The 20,005-nt window shown below is 43.5% G+C and overlaps 1 protein-coding gene across 6 annotated transcripts in view; it reads right to left on the bottom strand.

The window, feature by feature from the left end:
• Positions 1-20,005, bottom strand: part of utrn (utrophin) — a 172,271-nt gene that overhangs the window by 50,631 nt on the left and 101,635 nt on the right. For all 6 annotated transcript variants that reach the window (XM_085771343.1, XM_085771341.1, XM_085771344.1 and 3 more), the window contains 6 exons: positions 18,849-19,021; positions 17,161-17,317; positions 8,018-8,147; positions 5,338-5,606; positions 3,922-4,068; positions 710-788 (listed from right to left, as the gene is read on the bottom strand). In XM_085771343.1, coding sequence (XP_085627469.1) covers positions 710-788; positions 3,922-4,068; positions 5,338-5,606; positions 8,018-8,147; positions 17,161-17,317; positions 18,849-19,021 — 955 coding nt within the window. The remainder of the gene's footprint in view (positions 1-709; positions 789-3,921; positions 4,069-5,337; positions 5,607-8,017; positions 8,148-17,160; positions 17,318-18,848; positions 19,022-20,005) is intronic.

Genomic DNA, 20,005 nt, shown 5'->3' with positions numbered 1-20,005 from the left:
TGATGGAGTAGATAGTGTCATAGTGCCAGGGAGATGAAAGAAGAGCCGGAGTGGTGTTTTGTCTGGCGCAGTGGCAGAGCTCTCAGCGGGGCTTAGTTAGTAAATTCAAGTCCAGCGGTGACACGGCGCAGCGGCCGAGCTCGCCACCTGCCCTGAATCACAAACCGTCCATTTTGTGTCCGTGTTTGACAGCCAGCAAAGCAAATCAGGTGGAGCGGAGAGAACGCTAATGTCTGTATGATTATAGAAAATGACGGCAGAAGAAAGACACAGAGAGAGACAGAGAAAGAAAGAGAGAGAGAGACAGAAAGAAAGAAAGAAAGAGGGAGAGACTGGCTACTTTGTTTAATGTTCACACTCCTGCATTTGTCTCTTCTCTCTAGCTTTGTCTCTCTGTTCCCCTCTCTTTCAGCTAATGACCACTCTGAAGAGGAAGAAAGAGGAGAGAGTCAGTGGAGAGCTGTAATTAAGCTTGCATTATTCAAGAGCAAAGGGCCTCGTCTGCAAACTGAGAGTTAGCGCGTGCATCCACATATCCACTGAGCATGCATGACAGTCGAGGCGTAATGCTGAGGATGAGAAGATGGGACGTGCAAAGAAAAAAAAAAGAAAAGGAAGAATTAACGGATGTGAAACAGTGTAACTGAGTGGAAACAAACCCCTGAATTTTCTATTTTTCCCAAAAAGAGGTAATTGTCTCTGTACTCACTGGAGAGGAAATGCTGGGAGGAGGGGCCGAAGTCTCTGTGGGCTTCCTGAAGCAGCTTCAGTCTGTCCTCGACCGCCACCTGCACCATGACCGGACAGACAGGAGAGAGGAGAGAGGAGAGTCAGCCGTGGACCTGAGAGTGACAGAACTTCACATGGGCTGTGAAGCCGGCGTCATGCTTGGGATGAACTCAATTTCAGTGCAATTAAGTTGAGATGTGGATTTGCAGTAACAGCCCACACTAAAGGACATTTCCATCCTTACAAAAGGCACAAAAACAGAGTGGACTTTTTACTGTTTAGCAGTTCAGTACAGGTGCATAATCAACTCAGTCAATTATTGAGGCAAAGGAAAAACTGGAATCAATTTCTCCACCAGTGAATAGAAAATACTAATACTAATTACTAAATTGTGTCATATTAGTGTATTAATTTCATTTTTATTCATTTATTTAATCAGTTAGATCCCCACTCACCACTGTGCCTTAACAATAGCTGCTCTTTCTGGGGTTCCCTTAGAGTCATTAAAGACTACTTCAATTGGATAGGATCAATACACATCCATTTTACTGGAGTAATACTCATAATGGGATGATAGTGATACACAAGCCAACCCCTATGAAGCACAACAACCAACAGAAAACTAATACATACAGTACAATAGCATTGATAAATGAGAAGACTTTCCACAGCTCAAAGGGTCACATAGATAAATAAATCAAATGAATATATATATAAATAAATGTATAAATGTGGCAATATAGAAAATAAATAGTGTATGAATTCCTGAGGCTCAGCCAAGAACTGTGTTGTGAGGTCGACCACCAAACTCAATCAGTTCATCTTTAAGTCTGAGTGGATATTTGTGCCAAACTGTATAAAAATCCCCTCAAGCCGCTGCTGAGATTCTGTGTTCACCAGAATGGGACACACCAGCTGAAAACATAATGCCACTGGTCATGGCTGTCGCCAACGTGGGGGCATAAAAATGTGATGATGTATGATTCTTTGATGTCTACACTGAAATGCGAGTCAAAGTCTGACATTAAGAATGCAGGGGATAAATTGTATTGTTGCTTTCATCTTCCATTACTGGCGACAAGATGAGAAGCCTCAATCGGGGCAGAGCGGTAAGCGCAGCTGCATGCAGGCAGCCAGAAACCAAACTTCGCTCATCTACCGCCACCGCCGAGGTAACTGAAGTGGTGCAGAGCCGAGAGAGCGAGAGATGAAGGAATAAAAAATGATAGCGGTGATGCACGGCTCTTAAACCTGAATAATGTTGGAATTGTGTGAATGTAAGCGTAGCGTTGAAGCAATACGATCAAAACCGCGACAAGACTCAAAACCCCCAAAATAGAGTGTCTTTTTTCTTTTTATACTCTCTATTACTTATATATTGCATAACCGATTCGCCCTAAAATAATGCTAGTTCACCTGCAGTGCAATGCATTCAGTGAGAGGTGAAACTTCACAAAGCTTTACAGAGTTATCAATCACGCACACATTTACTCCTGCACCTCTGTGAAAGCTGTGTATTGACCTCTCAGGCAGTGCACCTGTGCCCTGTGTGGCTGTGGGATTGCTGCAGTAGCAGGACAGAGACGGCGCTGGCGGTCTGATAATACCGACACACACACCTCGAGGTATTAAGGCGGTCAGATCACAGCTGTCCACGCAGGGAACCTGAAAATAGGCACGGAGAGGACGATAGCGCGGCCTCTTTCTGGACACTAATGGCTGTAATGGTCACTATCCTACCGAGAGGAAGATGGGAGCTGTCAGTGTATGAAAACCACATCATCAAACTACACAGTCAGACCTGCTTTATTAGTGGAGGTGTTCCCGGCCGTCCTGCAGACCGAGATAAGTAAGGAGAGCGGCCAATAGAGAGATAAAGTGTGCAGTCCACTGAAACCCTGCGTCACTCTGACTCACTATTTGAGTTATGGTCATTCTCCAGGCAGAGAGACTATTAGTGGCTGTCTGTACACTACATGGGAAATATCACAAGGCTACAAATTAGCCCAGCTACCCAGTTTCACGCTGCAGCGGTGTGACACTTGAAAAGGGATGACTTCAGGTTTCCTTTCTTTTTTCTCTGTCTCAACATATAACTTCCTCTTCTGCTTTATTATGCCCACACTCCCCACTCATTTATCTACTGCAACATAGAAGAGAACCTTTAAATGAGGTCCACTACAAGCAGAGTTTTCATGTCAGTGTCCTTGAAATCACAGTCTCTCTGTGGCTGTCCTTCAACTTGGTGCCATGACAGCTGGGCAGCCTGACCTGTATTCGGTGGACATCAGAGGCATCACCTCATCACGGGTCTCATGGGCTCCCACAGTCAGTAATGAGGGAGAAAAATACTTTGACATCCCACTGCACCAGTGTTTCGATCCTGTAGATCTGATCTCATTTCACACATGACTTCTTCAGGGTGGTCTTGAGGAAAGACCGCTGATATTTACGTACATAGTCCAACGTTTAACGCAAGAAAGAAAAAAAAAGACAGAAAATAGCAGAGTTGGCCTTTTTTATGACATGGATGTATCTGAGAGAGTTAATCTCACTTGCAGATTTAAATCTGCATTTCGCTATGCACCTGTGCTCCTGCACGCTTAACATAAAGGATTTAATTCCCAACATCCTTTCTCTTCACTTTTCCTCTGATGACTTGTAAAAAAAAAAAAGAAGAAAAAAAGAAGACTTTTCTACAACTGTCCCTCTAGGGCTGAGACATGCTCCAGTCGGAGAAACACTCAGCGAGTCCCACAGTGGAATCAAGACCAAGACAAGTTAGTAGAGAGCCAAAAATGTGACTGGTGTGTAGTGAGAATAGTGTCCATTGATGTGTAGTGACAAAGTGTCGCATTGAGCGCGGTGTTCAAATAAAGCAGGTACACAGGCAGAGGGACAACTCTCAGTCCCCCGGTGCGTTTGGATGACACAAAGTAAAATCAGCATGCGCACGGTGAGAGGAACCGAAGGCGAACAGAGGAAGAAGACACAGAGGAGGTAATAACACGCAGGCAGGCAGACGGAGAAGAATGACGGAACAGGAAGACAATGAAGACAGCATTAATCTAGACAAGTGTGGACAAAATACTGAAGGAGGGAAAGAGGCACAGGAAGCAACAGTGTGTGTGTGTGTGTGGGGAAACATGTCTGCCTCCACATCTGCAGACGATTCCGGGGGATTGAAACTACCTGCAGCAGTTTCCATCTCATGTTGAGCTGGTCCAGTTGTCTGGAGGCGGTGGAGGACAGCTGGATGTCCAGTGGTGTCAGCTCTGCAGAGAGCTCGTTGACGAGTCTTACATCCTGACGTAACGGGGCAACCTCCTCTCTGAAGGCCTGCACGCAAAGTTTCACATTGTTGTAGGGTGAAAGACATTTCTTTGTTTACTGCGTTTTTTTTTTGTTTTTTTTTTGCCTAAAGGGAGTTGTGTTTTGTTGTACTACAATTTGCATTTACAGTCTCTACCTTGGCTGTTAATATCAAGCTCAATTCGTACACACTTTGGTTGTTGTAATCTATTAATGGATATTGAGAGATGTACTGTAATTGGACAGGGAGTCAGCTATTGAGATCTGAGTTGGTGCAACACGCGGCCAAATTAATGCAGCAGCTGCGTTTCCTCGTACGACCTCGTGAACCGTGATTTGATTATTTCTGCCGCCACTATTTCTCATCTGTCCTCAACTTCTCCCTTATCGCTCCTTCATTCACTGTGGAGTCATCCGGGTCGTGATTATCCGAGCTAAGTTGAATCCGGGGGCTGGTTGTAGAACCACGCTCCGTACAACAGTTCAACTTTTCTTGGATATTGCTCGTTTGTTATCACGCTGTCATTTTTCTGCTTACTGACCAAATGTGTTGCCTGTTTTTTAGAGGCCAGGTGAAAAGACCTTCTTGATTTTGATGAGACAAATGAGACAGAACAATCAAAGCCAGTGCATCAGCAAATCACACACTCTTCTGGTCCGGAAAAAAAAACTGAGTAGAAAAGTGGAAAATGTGTGAAAGTCTCACTCACATTCCTGCACGCACTTATTTCATGGATGCACAGTTTCACTTTTACTTGATCAAACTGAGGTTAAATCAGTAATTTATGTGTTACACGCCGACGATTCACAGTGAACGGCCATAACTTAGATTTTGTGAGTAAAAGAATATAAGACTGAAGCTGACATGCAGAGGAGAGGATTGTCTAACTCTAACTGATGACGATGATTAATGATGATAATACAGAGTTCCCACTCTTTTCTTGAAATCATTTTCCAGGACTTTTTCCAGGACATTTTCAGCTGCTACAGTACAACAGACAAGTTATCACACCATACACTAATACATCCCTCATCCCATTCATGCTTTGGAGATGTGTTCATTTCAACAGTTGTACCCTATTTTGTGCATAATTGTTTCTATGTGAATTCCTCTCTCACCCCCAGAAGTCTGATTTAAAGATGTGCAGTCTATGGCTCTAATTAATGAAATAATCTCTTCCATGTTTAGAAATTATGACTGGAAAATCGGTCAACCAATTTCCATGTTTTCCAGGACGCATGGGAACCCTGTGATAGTCTAATAGCGTAAACATCTACAGTACTCTGCTGTCTCACCATTGTCTTTTCGATGTGGTCCTGCAGGGAGTCGATCAGCAGATCCCCCACCGGCTGCCACGTAGCTTTGGCTTCCTCTGCCCGTGTCAGCCGCAGGTCGAGCTGGTCCATGGAGCTCTGCAGCTCCTGGAGCCGCTCCAAGGCTCGCTCCACCTGCGTGTGCCAGCCGCCCACGTGTCCCTTCAGCCGCTCCCACCGCTCCCTCACCTCGCCTGTCTGCTTGCGGATGGCCCGGGCCAACTCTCTGGCCTTCTCCTCCGGTGTGAGGTCTGGAGGGAGAGAAATTACTTCCTCAACTGTGTTTCTTTGTATAGTTTTGCCATTTATTACTTCTTTTTTTCACAATCTGCAAACATAATTTCTCAGTGCTGTTTTTAATCATTTATGTTAATGTCCCACATACTGTATTCCCCGTTCCTGCATGTCATCTTGTATTATTTGTGTGTTTTGTGTTTTATGTGCTTTTTTTTCTTTTTCTTTTATTGCTTGGGCAAAATAAGTTAAAAAATGACGTGGGAAAGAAGAAGAAAAGACCAAAAGGAAAAAAGGGGAAAAAAAAGGATATCAATTACAGGGCGGGTGGGCGTGGAGGCAGCTGAGGCATGATGAAAGTGACCAGAAGAAAGAAAATAAGGTGTGAGAGAGAATGATGATAGCATGAAAGGTGAGAGGACGAGGTAATTGTGACTTATAGGAGGATTCAGACAAAAAGGAGAGAGAGGAGTCGGCAGAGAAACCTGCTCTCCAACTACAAAAAAAAGACGAGCAGCTTTTATGAGCTTTGAGGTCTCATCTCCAGGGTAATGACTGAAATACCATGTTCACCTGTTGCACCTCTGCAAGTCTTTTTTTTTTCACTTTCTCCCTCCTTCCCCCTTTAGACCCACGAGGCAAACATCAGCCAGACGTAGAGCAGTTTGCACTCGTGTAGACACACAGTGTGATGGTGTTTGTCTTTTGTAATGAAGAATGTGGGGAGCAAACAACGCAGCGAAAGTCAATTTAGTAGCAGTGACAAAACAAAATACTAACAGAGTACAGGAATGTAGGACAATTAAAATCGTTAAGACTTCACCGCAGCGTCACTCTGAGAAATCCTGTCTCCTCTGATTACACAACAAGCACAGCCTGTGATCTTAAACCAGCTTTTTATCTATTTATACAATGAGACGCTGCTTTGATATCCGTATCAAAGATCACAGACAACAAGCCTATCGGTCTGTGCTCTGAAGTCTCGCCACACCTCTACACAGCCCCTTGGGTTGGTTTAATTATTTACACAGTAGGGTTTTTAGTTTGGAGGGAAATGTGCTGACTTAACCAAGACTTCCCTGCTGCATCCAACAGAGACTGAGAGGAAATGCTGAATGAGGCGACGCATATTTGATTCCTGAGCTCTTGTTATATATTGATATTAGAACCAGCTGGGATTTTACTGACTGGTACTTAACCTTGAAACTGAGCCAAATAAGTCCTCACATTTGGGATGAAGACAACCAGACAGGTTTGCTGTGTCTAAGCGCTTTTTAGTACAGAATGTACCGGGCGAGAGACATCTTTGATCTAGAGCTACAAACTGGACAAAAACGGGACTCTACGGGGGCATTTTTGTGACTTAAGGGTGTAAGACAGCGAACAGGTAATCCAGTGTCCCTGCGGTTTAAGTCCAGCCAAGAATCTCTGATGCGTGTCATTGCCTTCATTTCCTGTTATCTATCGACTGTATCTTGTCCATTGAGGGCAACAAATGTCTCCAAATACTGAAACAAAAGGGTTTAATAACTGATACCCCTCGCATCATGAAACAGGAAGGAGGCCAGGTGATGTCATCTCTCTTGAGTCATCCTACAGCACTATTTTTTACCCTCTTCTGGGTATGAACTTTATGTCCTATACGTAAAGCCCTGAAAAGGCAGAGCAGCGTAGTGGGGCAGTATTTTTTTACAAAACAAAGCAAGGTTAGCTTGAGTATTTAGTGAGTTTAACCACATCGATATTTAAATTCAAATTCCAGTTTGATGAATACAAACCATAATGTTCCCCATCCACCTTTACTGTACAGTAATCACTCATATTGCCTGTTATGTTCTCTTCCCATTTACAAGATCTTCCTGTAAGTGAATGTACAATTAGGAGCGAGACACACAGTGCACACAGTTGCATAAATGGCACACAAACTGTGACTCCAGTCTCGACACCTGCATCTGACAAACAGGTGCAAAGCTTAATAAGTGTGGTTACCATGGTGATTTCAGACAGTGACAGTGTAAAGGGACTCCCCACCAGTCAGTCAAAATGGTAAAGCTTAATGGATAAAGTGCTTCAAGACTACATACAATCAGCTGCCTCTCCTTTTATACTGGAGGACTTAATGTACTGCTGCAAGACGAGACCACCTGGGGCGTAATATGAGCTCTGATTTAATGTAATTTTCCATAATAGGGAGGAGGAAAAGATGGTTAATATGAGCTATAAGTGGTGCAGCAATAATAGTTTTAATAACATTTCTTATTTCAAAATTGCTTTCCAGACCTCAGCCATTAATTTGAATTCATTCATTTAAATTACAGCGGGATGAAATATAGCTGTTCTCTCACACAACATAATCATGTCCTTCTGTTTCTTTTCCAAACAGTTTATATAAATATGAAGACGATTATTTAAGAGAGCGCAAACGCACCAGTCTTTGGCTGCAGGTTCTTGCGTGGCTCTCCGGGACCTTCGATCGGTTGATCAGCGAGAAACATCCGAGCCTGATCCAAAGTACTGGCCACCAAGTGCTCACGTTCCTTCAGTTCTGACCGTAGCGTCTGCAGGAGAGACACAGAGAAGGGAGTTAATACATGCAATCACACATCAGTCATTAGAGGTAAATTGCACTGTGTGATGATCCTTATTGTTCCACATGGACAGAGCATTTTCCAAGTGAGCTCCTGCATCTCCTGGAATTTGTTTTAAACAATTGTAAAAGGTGTAATTAATGCATTTCCTCTGCAGGTGTGTGCATGTTTCCTGATCTTTTATCCTCCAATGAACTAGAAATGAACCTGGAGTATTTAAAACATGGTGTTGCATCCTGATTTCTGCTCCCCTCCTCCAACAAAATATCTACTAATCAACCAGTTCTGCTTAAATCTGCTCCTCTTTCATAATATTATGAAAGGCTCTTATGATTAACTCATGCATACACACACACACAGGACCACCGAGCGACTGCAGATGTTTATGTTCAGCTTATGCAGGAGATAAACAACACTCTCGACCGCTAATTAGGTGATTGCTGCATAACAAACCGCTTTCCTTGCCCGGTCTTCCTTTATTAAGAGGGAGAGCACGAGGTGAGGCAGAGAGAGGGAGAGCCAGAGAGCAGCGGAGGGTCAGCGGGAGCCAGAGATTCGAGAACAGAGCTGCGATTGAAAGCGGGAACGCGGGGTCAAACCGGGCATTTCCTTGGGGTCGGTGTGAAATTAGCTGAGTGATCCGCAGAATAAAGTGAGATGCTGGGTGCTACAACCCTGCAGGAATTATCATCACAGAGGCAGCAATACCACATATCCTGCTCATCCGCTTAGAGAGCAGCTCATACTGCAAGAGACACACACACACACACACACACACACACAAACATATGCTTTTACACATCCACTGTGTGTTATTAAAAGTTTGCAGAGCGGTTTGATGGACACTTTTCTTACCCCTGCGTCAACTGCTGAGCCCTGCCGCCGCTCACAGCGGGCGATAAATCTCGACAGAGGGAGTGAGCGCGCATGTAACAGTATAATTATTCTTGTTTTAATATAAGCGTGACCCCCGGGGGACTTCATTGTCTATCGGAGTGTGTGATTACTTTGTGAGGAGGCAACGCAGTCGACGGCACCACGAGGCACGTTGATTAGATGGGACGACTCTCTTTGATAAAGTCTCGCACTTATCAGACTTTATCAAACAGACGAGCGCAGTGGAGATGAGATGCCAAAAATTCACACGCACAACACTGACTGACAACATGCTGTGCTGCATAACACTGTACACACACACAGCGGCATCTGAAGACATGAGAGGAGACTGGGAAGCGTTATTTTTTGTTCTAGTTACTAAATAAAAAGGCAAACTGAAGGCAGGAGGGTCCTGGAAAAGTTAAGTTCAGACCACTGCAATGACAATTTTATACACTCTACTGCAGACAAATGTACCCTCATGCCAAAATGGAGCATCCTGCTGAACACAAATTAAATCACCCCTGCTAATAAATGGTTTCCTCCGTTCCAATGATTTCCTCCCCACTCACATGGAGGAACCATAATAGGCAGGTAGCTCGGAGAGGGGACCTTGAGAGATAGAAACTAAATGAGAGGTGATTGAGGAAGAGCAAAAGAGGAGTGTATGGGCAGCAGAGATAAGAAAAGGAAGGTGGGGAACTAAGCTGTGAGGACAGCGACCAGTCACATCCAACTTTTTGGTTACTTGTGTTTTTTTGTTGTTGTTTTGCTCTCACAGATTTGTGGTGTGTCTCGAATCAGGCTTAAGAGGCAACCGCATCGAGTGTGAGGAGGTTGTTTATTCACAAACACCTTTTGGTGTTTGGTGGTGTTTAGCAGGTAAAATATTCTGCAATCGGTTTTGTAATGTTACGGTGAAATGCATCCCCTGCACATCACAGATAGGCAGCTCAGTTTGAGCACAAACAAACATCCTGGTGGTGGAAACATCTCTGGTCGGATAAATCAGAGTCGCCTGATTACAACCAAATCTAAGGGGAACTGATATTTACAACATCAAACCAGCAAGCGTCTGCTCTACAATATGTTCCTCCCAATTCCTATTGTAACAGAGCTCTGTTTTAGCTGTATGAAAATGACAGATGGATGACAATGGAGAAAACTGCACTGCCACTGCAAGAGATGAAGTTTAAAGCTCCAGAAAAAGCTTGGACTTGATATGAATGACGACCATTTACACAAGACCTTAACAAGAGTGAATCATTCTTGCAACAGCTTCTTATATGTTTGGATCAGTCCTCTGATGCTATTTAGTATTGGTTATTAATACATTGTGTAACATTTCCAGCTAATTTGCTCAATGTTGCTTGACAATTGGTTGAAAATTCAGTAAAGCTGCATTTAACAGCTATTTTCACTGCATTTATTGTCAAATAAAACATATTTGTTTACATTTACAGTTCCATGACAACAGCACAAACTCGATCTGCTGATGAAGACTGAGTGATGTGACTAAAAGCTCAGGGACAGCTACTCACTGTACGTTGTGGTCCGATTATTTAGTCGACTGTTGATTCCAAGGTCAAGCATGAACTCCAAAGATTAAATTGAATAACATAATAATGAAATTACCCAGCCTTAGTTTGCCCTATTTAACTGTATCACATGTCAATTACAATAAATGTTGAAATCGATCACAGTAGTGTTCCCCCAGACGTCGCCCTTCAGTGTTAACTGGACCCAAAGAGACAAACAAAGCCAGTGAAAGTTGTTACGACGGCAACACAAGTTTTGCCAACTAATTTCCCACGTTAGCGACAGCCACTCTGCCTGTCATCCACCCGCTGGGTATCCTTGCAGTTCAGACAGACGGCGACAGCAAAGACCTTTTTGCTAAAACTCAAACAAGCACTTTTTAGAGAAACTTTCGGCGAGCTCTCACATTATCAGAGCGCCACACAGGGACCTGCACTTCAGAGGCAGCATGAGAGGTAAATATCAAACACGTGTACGGCTTTCAGGTTAAGAATAAAGCAGGTTTTAAACAAGAAATCCCCAGCTGGGCTGTGAGTGATAAAACATGGCCGTCTATGTCAGATATAAAAAGTGGCAGGTCTTCACTTTGCTCCGCTTCTTTTTTAACAGCTTTCGACATTGGCACATCAGAGCGTGGTCTGGGTTTGTGTGATTTTTTAAGACCTGGGAAAGAAAAGACTCTTGTCAGTACCACAATACTTAGGGCATCTATTTTGCACAGCGACTGTGACCTTGGCCATGTGTATGTGTGTATGTGTGTATGTGTGTGTGCGTATCAGTGTCTGAATGATTGTGTGTGTGTGTGTTTGTGTGGGAGGGGGGGGGGTTGTGTCCACGTCTGCGTTTGTGTGTGGCCGTAGCGGCGCAGCAAAGCCTTATCGCTGTGTGCCCCTGTGCTGTGGCGCCGATAAGATAACATCACAACACAGCTACTTTCAGGGCTCTGCCAAACATCCCTCTTCCCGCTCTCAAACCGCCTGCTATCTCGGCCTCTTTGCAATATTACCACACCCCTCATCTTCTTCCAGGAACTAAATAAGCCGCCTGAAAGGATCACTAAATCACTTCAGCTCTCAGCATCAGAAAAAGCACCTGACGGGGACTCAAGGAGCCTTCAAAGTAGGAGGTCAAATCCAAACAAATCACAAACTGTCAAGCAGCTGATTACTTCTACTTTTCCTCCAGCAAACATAAGAACAACGCTAAAAGAAACAAAGTATTTTTAGGCATTAGTTTAGACTTTCTGTAACCTCACACAGTTGCATACTTAATGAAGGAGCCACACAGTGACTCAGCCTAAGAATTTAATTGCCCCTTCGCCCCTTAGCATCCACTGTTATCTTCGAGCGGCTAAAAGCTAGTGATAGGTGGTGCTTGTTTGAAATCATGCTCTCTGACATGCTCTACTAATCTACTGCTTCCAGCCTTGGCCATTTTTAAATAAGTAAAACACCCACAGGGCTGTAAAATGCCAACAGTTGTGTCGAGATGTCAGCTTTGCAGCTAATAAAACAGGAAGTTAAATAATAATTTATATATATATATATGTTTCCTCAGTGAGACAACAGAGTTGTTTTTATGATTTCCCGTAAATTATGTATGGGGTATGTTTATTTTACAACACTGTGCTGCTGCCACTGCACTGATTTAAATCCATATTACACAACATGAAGCGGCATTTTCTGATGCTTCTGGCAAAAAATGAATATTTTCAAGCAGCCCCATACTTCCAATGCAACTGGAATTTTAAACCTCAAGCTACATGAGATGTTTCTCCTCTTTGTTATTACTAGTCATTACTTCAACTGGCAACACTGATTTGCAATCTGATTGTTTTACATGTTGTCAAACAAAGCTGATGACAATAGCTGAGAATAAAACCAATGACCTTGCAGCTCGGTGGAGCTGCAGTCAGAAGGGTTCGTCGTCTTTTGAGTTATTGTTAAAATGAAATGAAATTATTGCATATTTTTGTTGTTATGTTTGATATTGCTGAGGTGTACTTGAAGCATATTTCCCTGGACAATAATGCTGTGTTGTTTTGCAAGTGTGCAAAGTTAAAACAAAGACGTCATTCAATGACAAGGCCACAGACCGCCCAGACACAAGTCTAACACAGGAACAGAACAGCTCCCGACGTGTAGAGGAAGCAGACAAAAAAAATGTAAAAGTTAATCAAAGCGAAGCAAAAGTGAGTTAAAAAAAGAGTCCTTGCTTTCCGAAGAGATAAGGTTAAGTCCAGCACAGCACTTTAATCCATTTCATTCTCCTTTACGACCTGTCCGTTCAGGTACAAATGGTGCTAATCAATCATTCAGGCACAATGATTAAGATGGGTTCTGTGGGCCTCCTCGCTTTGCAGAGGGTAAATGTACATTACTTCGGCAAATTCAGACAATTGAGAAAGTAAATTGAATGTAAATATGTTCACGCTCTGCCTGTTTGTCTTCATATTTACTCAGTGTGAATCATCTGAAGGAGCTTTGTAAAAAGACCAGATTGGACGGACCTAATAACGTCGACAAAAAGCCAACTGTTGCTGAAAGATAAGAGTCATTAAAAATGCCCACGAGCAGTTGGTCTCCCGTTCCCACTCCTTGATCCAAAAGCCGTTAATTTAATAGAGCAGATTGATGAGTTTAATCAGATGGATTGTGACAAAGGGCGTTTTAATGGATAATTGAATGTGCGATTAATAAATGCTACTGTGGCCATTTCAGCAGAGGGAAAAACACAAGACACAGATCAATAGACAGTAATACAGGACAGACGCCCCCCCTCCCCTCCCCCCACTCTCACACTTTACATTCTTTGGGTGTTTCACATAAGTAAACAGAAGTTAATGCAACAGTTGTGTGGGAAACAGAATATCCTAAAACAAACACAGCCGCCTTTCCTCCTCATATAAACCCCCATCCTCCCTCTTCTCTCCTGATCTGTGTGTATTTCTGTTTTCTGCTTCCTGTCCGTCACTTTTCTTGTCTCCTTGTTCGGACCACTGCTTCCTCATATTTTTCTTCCCTCTGATTCTTTAATAACAGCAATATCCGTTTCTCTCTGTTGGGCTAAGTGGCTTAGCCTTCCTCTTTTATCTCTCTGAGTCTTGCCGAAAAAAAAGAAAAGAAAAAAAGGCAGGTTTTTCCACTTAGCTGTTCTAAGCCCTCCCTACCTCATAGATACCAATTTCCATATAGCTGTACACAGTTCCTTCATCTCTGTGACAGAGCAGCTGGCATGAGCGTGTATGTGTGTGCGTGTGTGTGTACCGCTGAGTGATTGAAGTGTGTGTCTATGTTTTTGCGTGAGCACAAGGGACTCAAATGTGTGTGCCTGTTGGTGTAAGCAAGTAATAGAGCATGACGTGTTCAAAGCCCCGGCTCTTTGTGCTGCTCAGCCCCCTCATAACTCTCAGGGTCGCAGAGACCTCCAGGCCAATCTATTAAGAATACAGAGACGGAAGCAGAGGGAAAACTATAACATAGTCCAAATGAAAAGTGAGCCTGCCTCACTTTCAACTCCCCTGTTCCATTATTTCTTATTCCAGCGCTCTGAAAGCCAGAAGACCTGGAGACGGACGAGGGAATAGAGACAGGCTAGAGTGAGATGGGAATGAAGAAAGGATGTGTGTAAAGAAAGGAGATGCAGAGAGGAATGACAGAGGAGCTGAAGGAGGGTAATGAGAAAAGGAAGGTGAAAGTGGAGATGCAGGACGGTTGTATTCTCTTGAGGTTATTGTGCGCTCTCAGCCCCATTCCTTATCTAATGGAGCTTGTCTGATCTGCTGGGTTGAAGCCTGTCTACACTCTCCATCAGGTTGGTAGGTACAAAACACAGAGGGAGCCTCAACATCATCTCAGACCTCAGAGGGCAAATTTTGATTAACCGGGACCAGACCGTAAATGTCTCATCTCTCAAAACAGAGGTGAAACTAAAACTTAGAAAGATATAAGGTTCACAGCGCCGGGGAAACAACACGGCAGATTATCTCTTTCTTTTTGAGTCCATCTCTCAAACTGGATTGTATTCCGTTCGCTCCCTGGTTGTGTGGCACAGTCCTGGCTGCAGTAATCTGTTTTTAAAACATTTCAGGCACAGAAAAACTCTGTTTTCACAGTCTCGACAGCTAAAAGTTTAGTATGATGGTTCTCAATAATCATCAAAGGACAACAGTAAGCAGGGTAACACTTAACACATAACTATACATTATTGAGCATTAGTTAAGCATTAAATACTGAATTTATCATTTATAACACATGAATACTCATTAGTATGTAGTTTATAAACACAGTTAGAAATTGATAAGCACTACTGTAACTGTATTGATAAACTACATACTAATGAGTATTCACGCGAATTCAGTATTTATTAATGCTTAACTAATGCTTAGTAGTGTGTACTTACAGTATTATAAAGTGTTACCGTAAACAGACATTCATGCAGCCAAGAAATTGATCATCTGCCGTTAGAAAGAGCCAGACTCTGTCTTCACAGCTGATCACTTATCTCTGTCTTATATTGATATTTTTTCTTTTCTAAGTGGCAGCAAGAATGCACCCAATGTGTCCGGGTGGAGTATGAAATTGTCTCTCTAATGTATCCATTTTTCTCTTTTGTTGTTCTCCTGTCATTGTTTTGTTTTTTTCATTTTTTTGTCATTAACTTCTTTCCCCTTCAGTGTAACTGTGTTGATACAGCTCTTTATAATTGAGGACATATCTCATTTCATTATTTGTTTGGAAACAAATTTACCTGTGCAGTTGTGTGATCAGTCTTCACTGGTTTTGCATCTTCCAAAAAAATGCTTAGAAATTTGTCACGCTGCAACGAAACCTCACACATCCTTCGAGCAGATGCACAGTTTTGCTTTTGCTATACGAAGGTCTAGCCGCCGTTACACAATACACACACACACACACACGCTTACAGGCATGAAAGAAAGGAGGTTGAATGTGTCTGTGTCGGTCGTGTGCACACGCCACGCCACGCGCATCCAAAAGCAAGTCTGCCAATCTGTCTAAGTGTGTTTGTGATCCTGCGCCCACGCATGGCTGCACGTGTGTTTACTCTCAGAGCGTTTTGGGCGACGAAATAATAGTGTGGCGAACGAGGTGCGGAGAAACACATTATGATGTCAAGAGCAACATTGACGACGGCGGCGGCGGCGGCCAGAGGACTGGGGAGTAGCCACGGGGTGAGTCATCTATCTGAAAGCAATTACACTTCAACGCACCATCACAATAACCAGTGGTTGGAATAAATAATGTAGAGGGGATCGCACAAAGTGGAAAGCAGTGATGACGGAGGTGTGAATGAATGAGACACGGCAACAATGACGGTACTGATCACTTTTCAGAATAAGCAACACAGTGAGGTGTAAAGGTGATGGGTAAGTGATGATTTAAAGAATGAAACATTATTTTTTTTACATCAACTCTCCTGCTGATGTGAGTTTTTTTTGCATACGGCTGCTGCCCAGTGACTGTAACACTGCCGATGAATTACCATGGAGACATAAAACACTGATTAGGCCCGACTGCTGCAACGTGCAGTTTAGATGGATGTAGTGTAACCGCAATGCTGATGAGTCGGACGTTTGAAAATGTCACGGTGATTATTGCAACTGCTTCCAAGTCACGGTATCATCTCACTGGCATACTGTACTGTACTGTAAGTGTAGAGACTGAATACAATGTACTGTGCATCAACACTCCCTGGTTCTCCACTGTGGTCAGGAAGATTGCAGACCACAGGTAGGATCAGGATGAGTCTTTTTTCTATTGTTAATGTCAGACGCTGCTGTTACTGGCCTAGTCTGGGACCAGAATGATGCTTAATTATGTAGACAGAAGCGTTGAGTGTGTTTTTGTCGATGTATTGTATATATAGGGTTTTTTGACATTTTGACATTTTGAGGCAACACAGGTTATAAATAAATAAAGCCAACGATGCCTCAGTTTCACAGTCCTGGTTTTGTGAAAGCCGACGCACTGTCATGGTTTATTGGGATCCTTGAGTTGAATGGTACACTGTTAAAGTTATTAGCCACACTAGAGCTTCCTCCCTCCCTCCTGAGTCACAAAGGATGACAGTGGTTGTGCATCCAAAGACGTGACAGTGGTCATTTTATCAACATGATGCATGCATGTAATGAAAATTCTCAGTCCCCCTGTTGCCTTTGACTTAAATTTAGACCAAATACACCCACTGAGGCTTTAATGTTTATTTCAGCCTCTGCTCCGGGCGAAGACAGAGCCCCGTGAATCAATGGCAATGATCAATTTTTTCAACCCCTACAGTAGCGAAAAACGGATAGAAGGGTCAGGGAGATGTCAATCAAGCACAGTCCATTAGAGAAAATACTTTCGCAGTAGATAACATGCTGTTTAATGCATCAAGCTGCTGAATTATACACAGAATAAATCTGTACTCCCCTTTTTCTCCAGAGCATCAAAACTGTAACGGATTCAAAAACTCCTCTTGTTGGAGACTTGATGAAAACAATGAGGGACAAGGCATGATAAATCTTGCAGCAGGTGGCAGGAACAGCGCCTGAGGCAGTCGTACTCACCGTGCAGTGGTTCTGCTGCTGCAGCAAGGTGGGCACATCTCCTCCGATGGGCATCTGCTTGGCCAGGTCCTCATCCTTCATGCAGATCCACCTCCACAGCTCCTCCAGGAGGCCCAGCAGACGGGACCAACGCTCAGCACTCGCCTCCAGATGGGCTCTGCCGACAAACACCATCCACTTTAACTGTTACTATACTGTATATTTACAGATTTCACTGCTGAAACAGACACAGCTTTTGTATTGACAAATCTGTTCTGCAGCATTGCTCCTTGCTTTCCAGAACTAGCATCTTATAAAGGCTAAGGTTTGTTCTCATGCAGGAGTAAAGCCCCATATTATTTCATTTCTAGTAAACGTATTATATAACAAGACATAAAGCTTATAAAAAATCAGCTAAGTACAAAACCGCAGTAAAGACCTCGCTGCTGACCACTCAGGGGAGGCTTGCTGCCCCACTGGAGAAGGTATTATCTGCAAAAAGGAATCACAGCTGGCTGCTAATTGTGTGGGTGGTGCCACACACGTGCGAAATGTGTTGATGAGCACTTCTGTTTTTTTCTCCTCTCCTGTGGGCATAATGTATCTGAACACCGAGTACAGAGAGACGTCCTATTGCCTCTCGCCAAGTTAGTCTTAATTACACGTGTACTGCAATTAAGGCATAATGGGCTGTATACATTCGACACACACAGAACCTCACTTCCCACACACACACACATACTGTATACACATGCACACAAACTGATCTCTCCCCATCTATTTTTCTCTCGCCTGTCTTCCTGTGGAACAAGTCCAGCCTATTATGTCTGCACTGCCTGACCTTGACTCACTCCCATTTATTTTTTCCCACTCAAAATGAACTAGTTTCAGCACCGAATCTTTCTCCACACTTGTTTTGTAAAAAAAAAAAAAAAAATTCTATCTCCCTCAATCTCTCCTCAGCCTTCCTAACCTTTCCCCCTGCCCTCTGCAGCTTTCTTGTGCTTCTGAGCCGCTTCCCCTCCCCGCCTCTTTGTCTTTGAACATCTCCATCTGGTCCCGTCAGCTTCACTTCCACCTTCACTTTCTTCATCCTCCACACCGCCACCCGTCACCAATCATATTTATTTATGTCGAGGATGTGGCTGACGCTGCGCTGGCTTTGTCCTAAGAAGTTTATGTGCCGCCGTGGTGGCTCTCGGGTCCCTTTTTCATCCCTGTCCTCCCCGTGGCGGACAGAGTGGAAAAACAGGAGCTACTGTGTCTGCACAGCTGATAGGAAACACAACAACTCACATTAATATTCTACAATGTGCTTTGCTGTGTGTGTGTTTCATCATGGACGCAACTGTTTTCTGTTCAGGAGCTGTCAGTATTGATCCAGTGGTGTATAGTAACAGCAAGGAAAAATACATTAATGATTGGGTGATTTCTTGTTTGACAAATGAGACTCTCACTCTGTCTCTTTGAAACTAACTTTTGCTTTTTTTGATTCACTGGGTGATTAAAATAGTAAACCGAAGCAGAGACCTACTTGAACGACTGCCATGATCAAGACCTCCTGCCAAAATATTTTTTTTCTTTGCAGAGATGAGAGCAGCAAAAAAGAGCATCCGGCTGAAATATGAGCTGCAAAACCCAATACAGTGGGGAAAAAATCTAACATAAACATAAAACATTTCAATTTCTAAGTTCCCATGGGGTCTTACCGGATGTTGGCTGATTTGGCCTTCAGGTCGCTCCACCTTTGGTTCATATCATCCAGTCTGTGCTGGAGGAACACCGCCTCCTCTGAGCTGCCCAGAGCCTTGACCATCTTCGACTTGTTCCCGTCCACGCTCTTGTAGATGTCATTGTGGGCGTCGATCTCAGCCTGGATGTCCTGCAAAACACACAGAGAAAAAAGAAGCATTGTCACAGCTGAGCATATCGCCAGGGAAAGTTCCTGTGGAAACTGTACTGTACGGTCAAGGACAGCAGAAGTAAGTTCATATCACAAGCACCCAAAATTGGATGTCACAGTCCTCTACACTGTCACAGCTGATTATTCATGAACCGAAAATAACATTGGATTTTGTCACAAAGACTAGTCTTGGGGGAGTTCACGCTATACTGCTCACAACATTTCCACAGGGGCAGAGAAGTTTATATTTTCTCGAAATGTTCTTAAAGTACTTTTTTGACTCTTTTGCCAAGAAAAAAGATTTTAGCTTGTACCCTTTCACTGAGTTGGAAGGCCCAGTCCAACCAGGAGCAAGCCCCAAAGAAATATCTGCCTCCGCACTAATGCCGCATTAAGTTATACCAGGGCAACACCGAGGCAAGCTCTGCTAATTTTATGCTGGGATACAGTATGCAATGCAATGCTAATGTAATGAGGTGCCATTTCAAAATACTGTGTTTGTGTGTGTGTGAGTGTGGCTACAAGGGGCTATCACATTAAGTACTGTGACGAAGCACGATTTTCTCATGTATATGTGTGTGTGAGTGCGTGTGTGTGTCCTCTATTACACAACAACATCTCAAAGGGTACGTATGAGTGTTTGTGTGTGTGTGAGGGTTGAACCACAAGGGGGGCTGACGCAAGCAGAGGATCCTGTCAAATGTTTTATTTTTAGATGTGTAAAACTGCTCCATTTTTTCCCTCCCTCTCTCTCTCTCTCTCTCTCTCTGTACTGGGACTCCCCTCCGTTCAACTTATTTCAACTGCAGATGAAGAAGAGACTCCAATACCGTACGGATGGGGGTGTAACACCGCCTGCAGCTCAGAGACAGATTTGCAAATGGGACAAAATGAGACGTAGTTGGTACCTATGGTCTCCAACGGTGGAGTAATAAAACTTTGGACCCCGTGCACAACGTGATC

Source organism: Trachurus japonicus, chromosome 24 (genome assembly GCF_045865225.1).
Source record: "Trachurus japonicus isolate A0001 chromosome 24, Traja_1.0".
NCBI lineage: Eukaryota > Metazoa > Chordata > Actinopteri > Carangiformes > Carangidae > Trachurus > Trachurus japonicus.
This window is presented reverse-complemented; position numbering and strand designations above follow the sequence as displayed.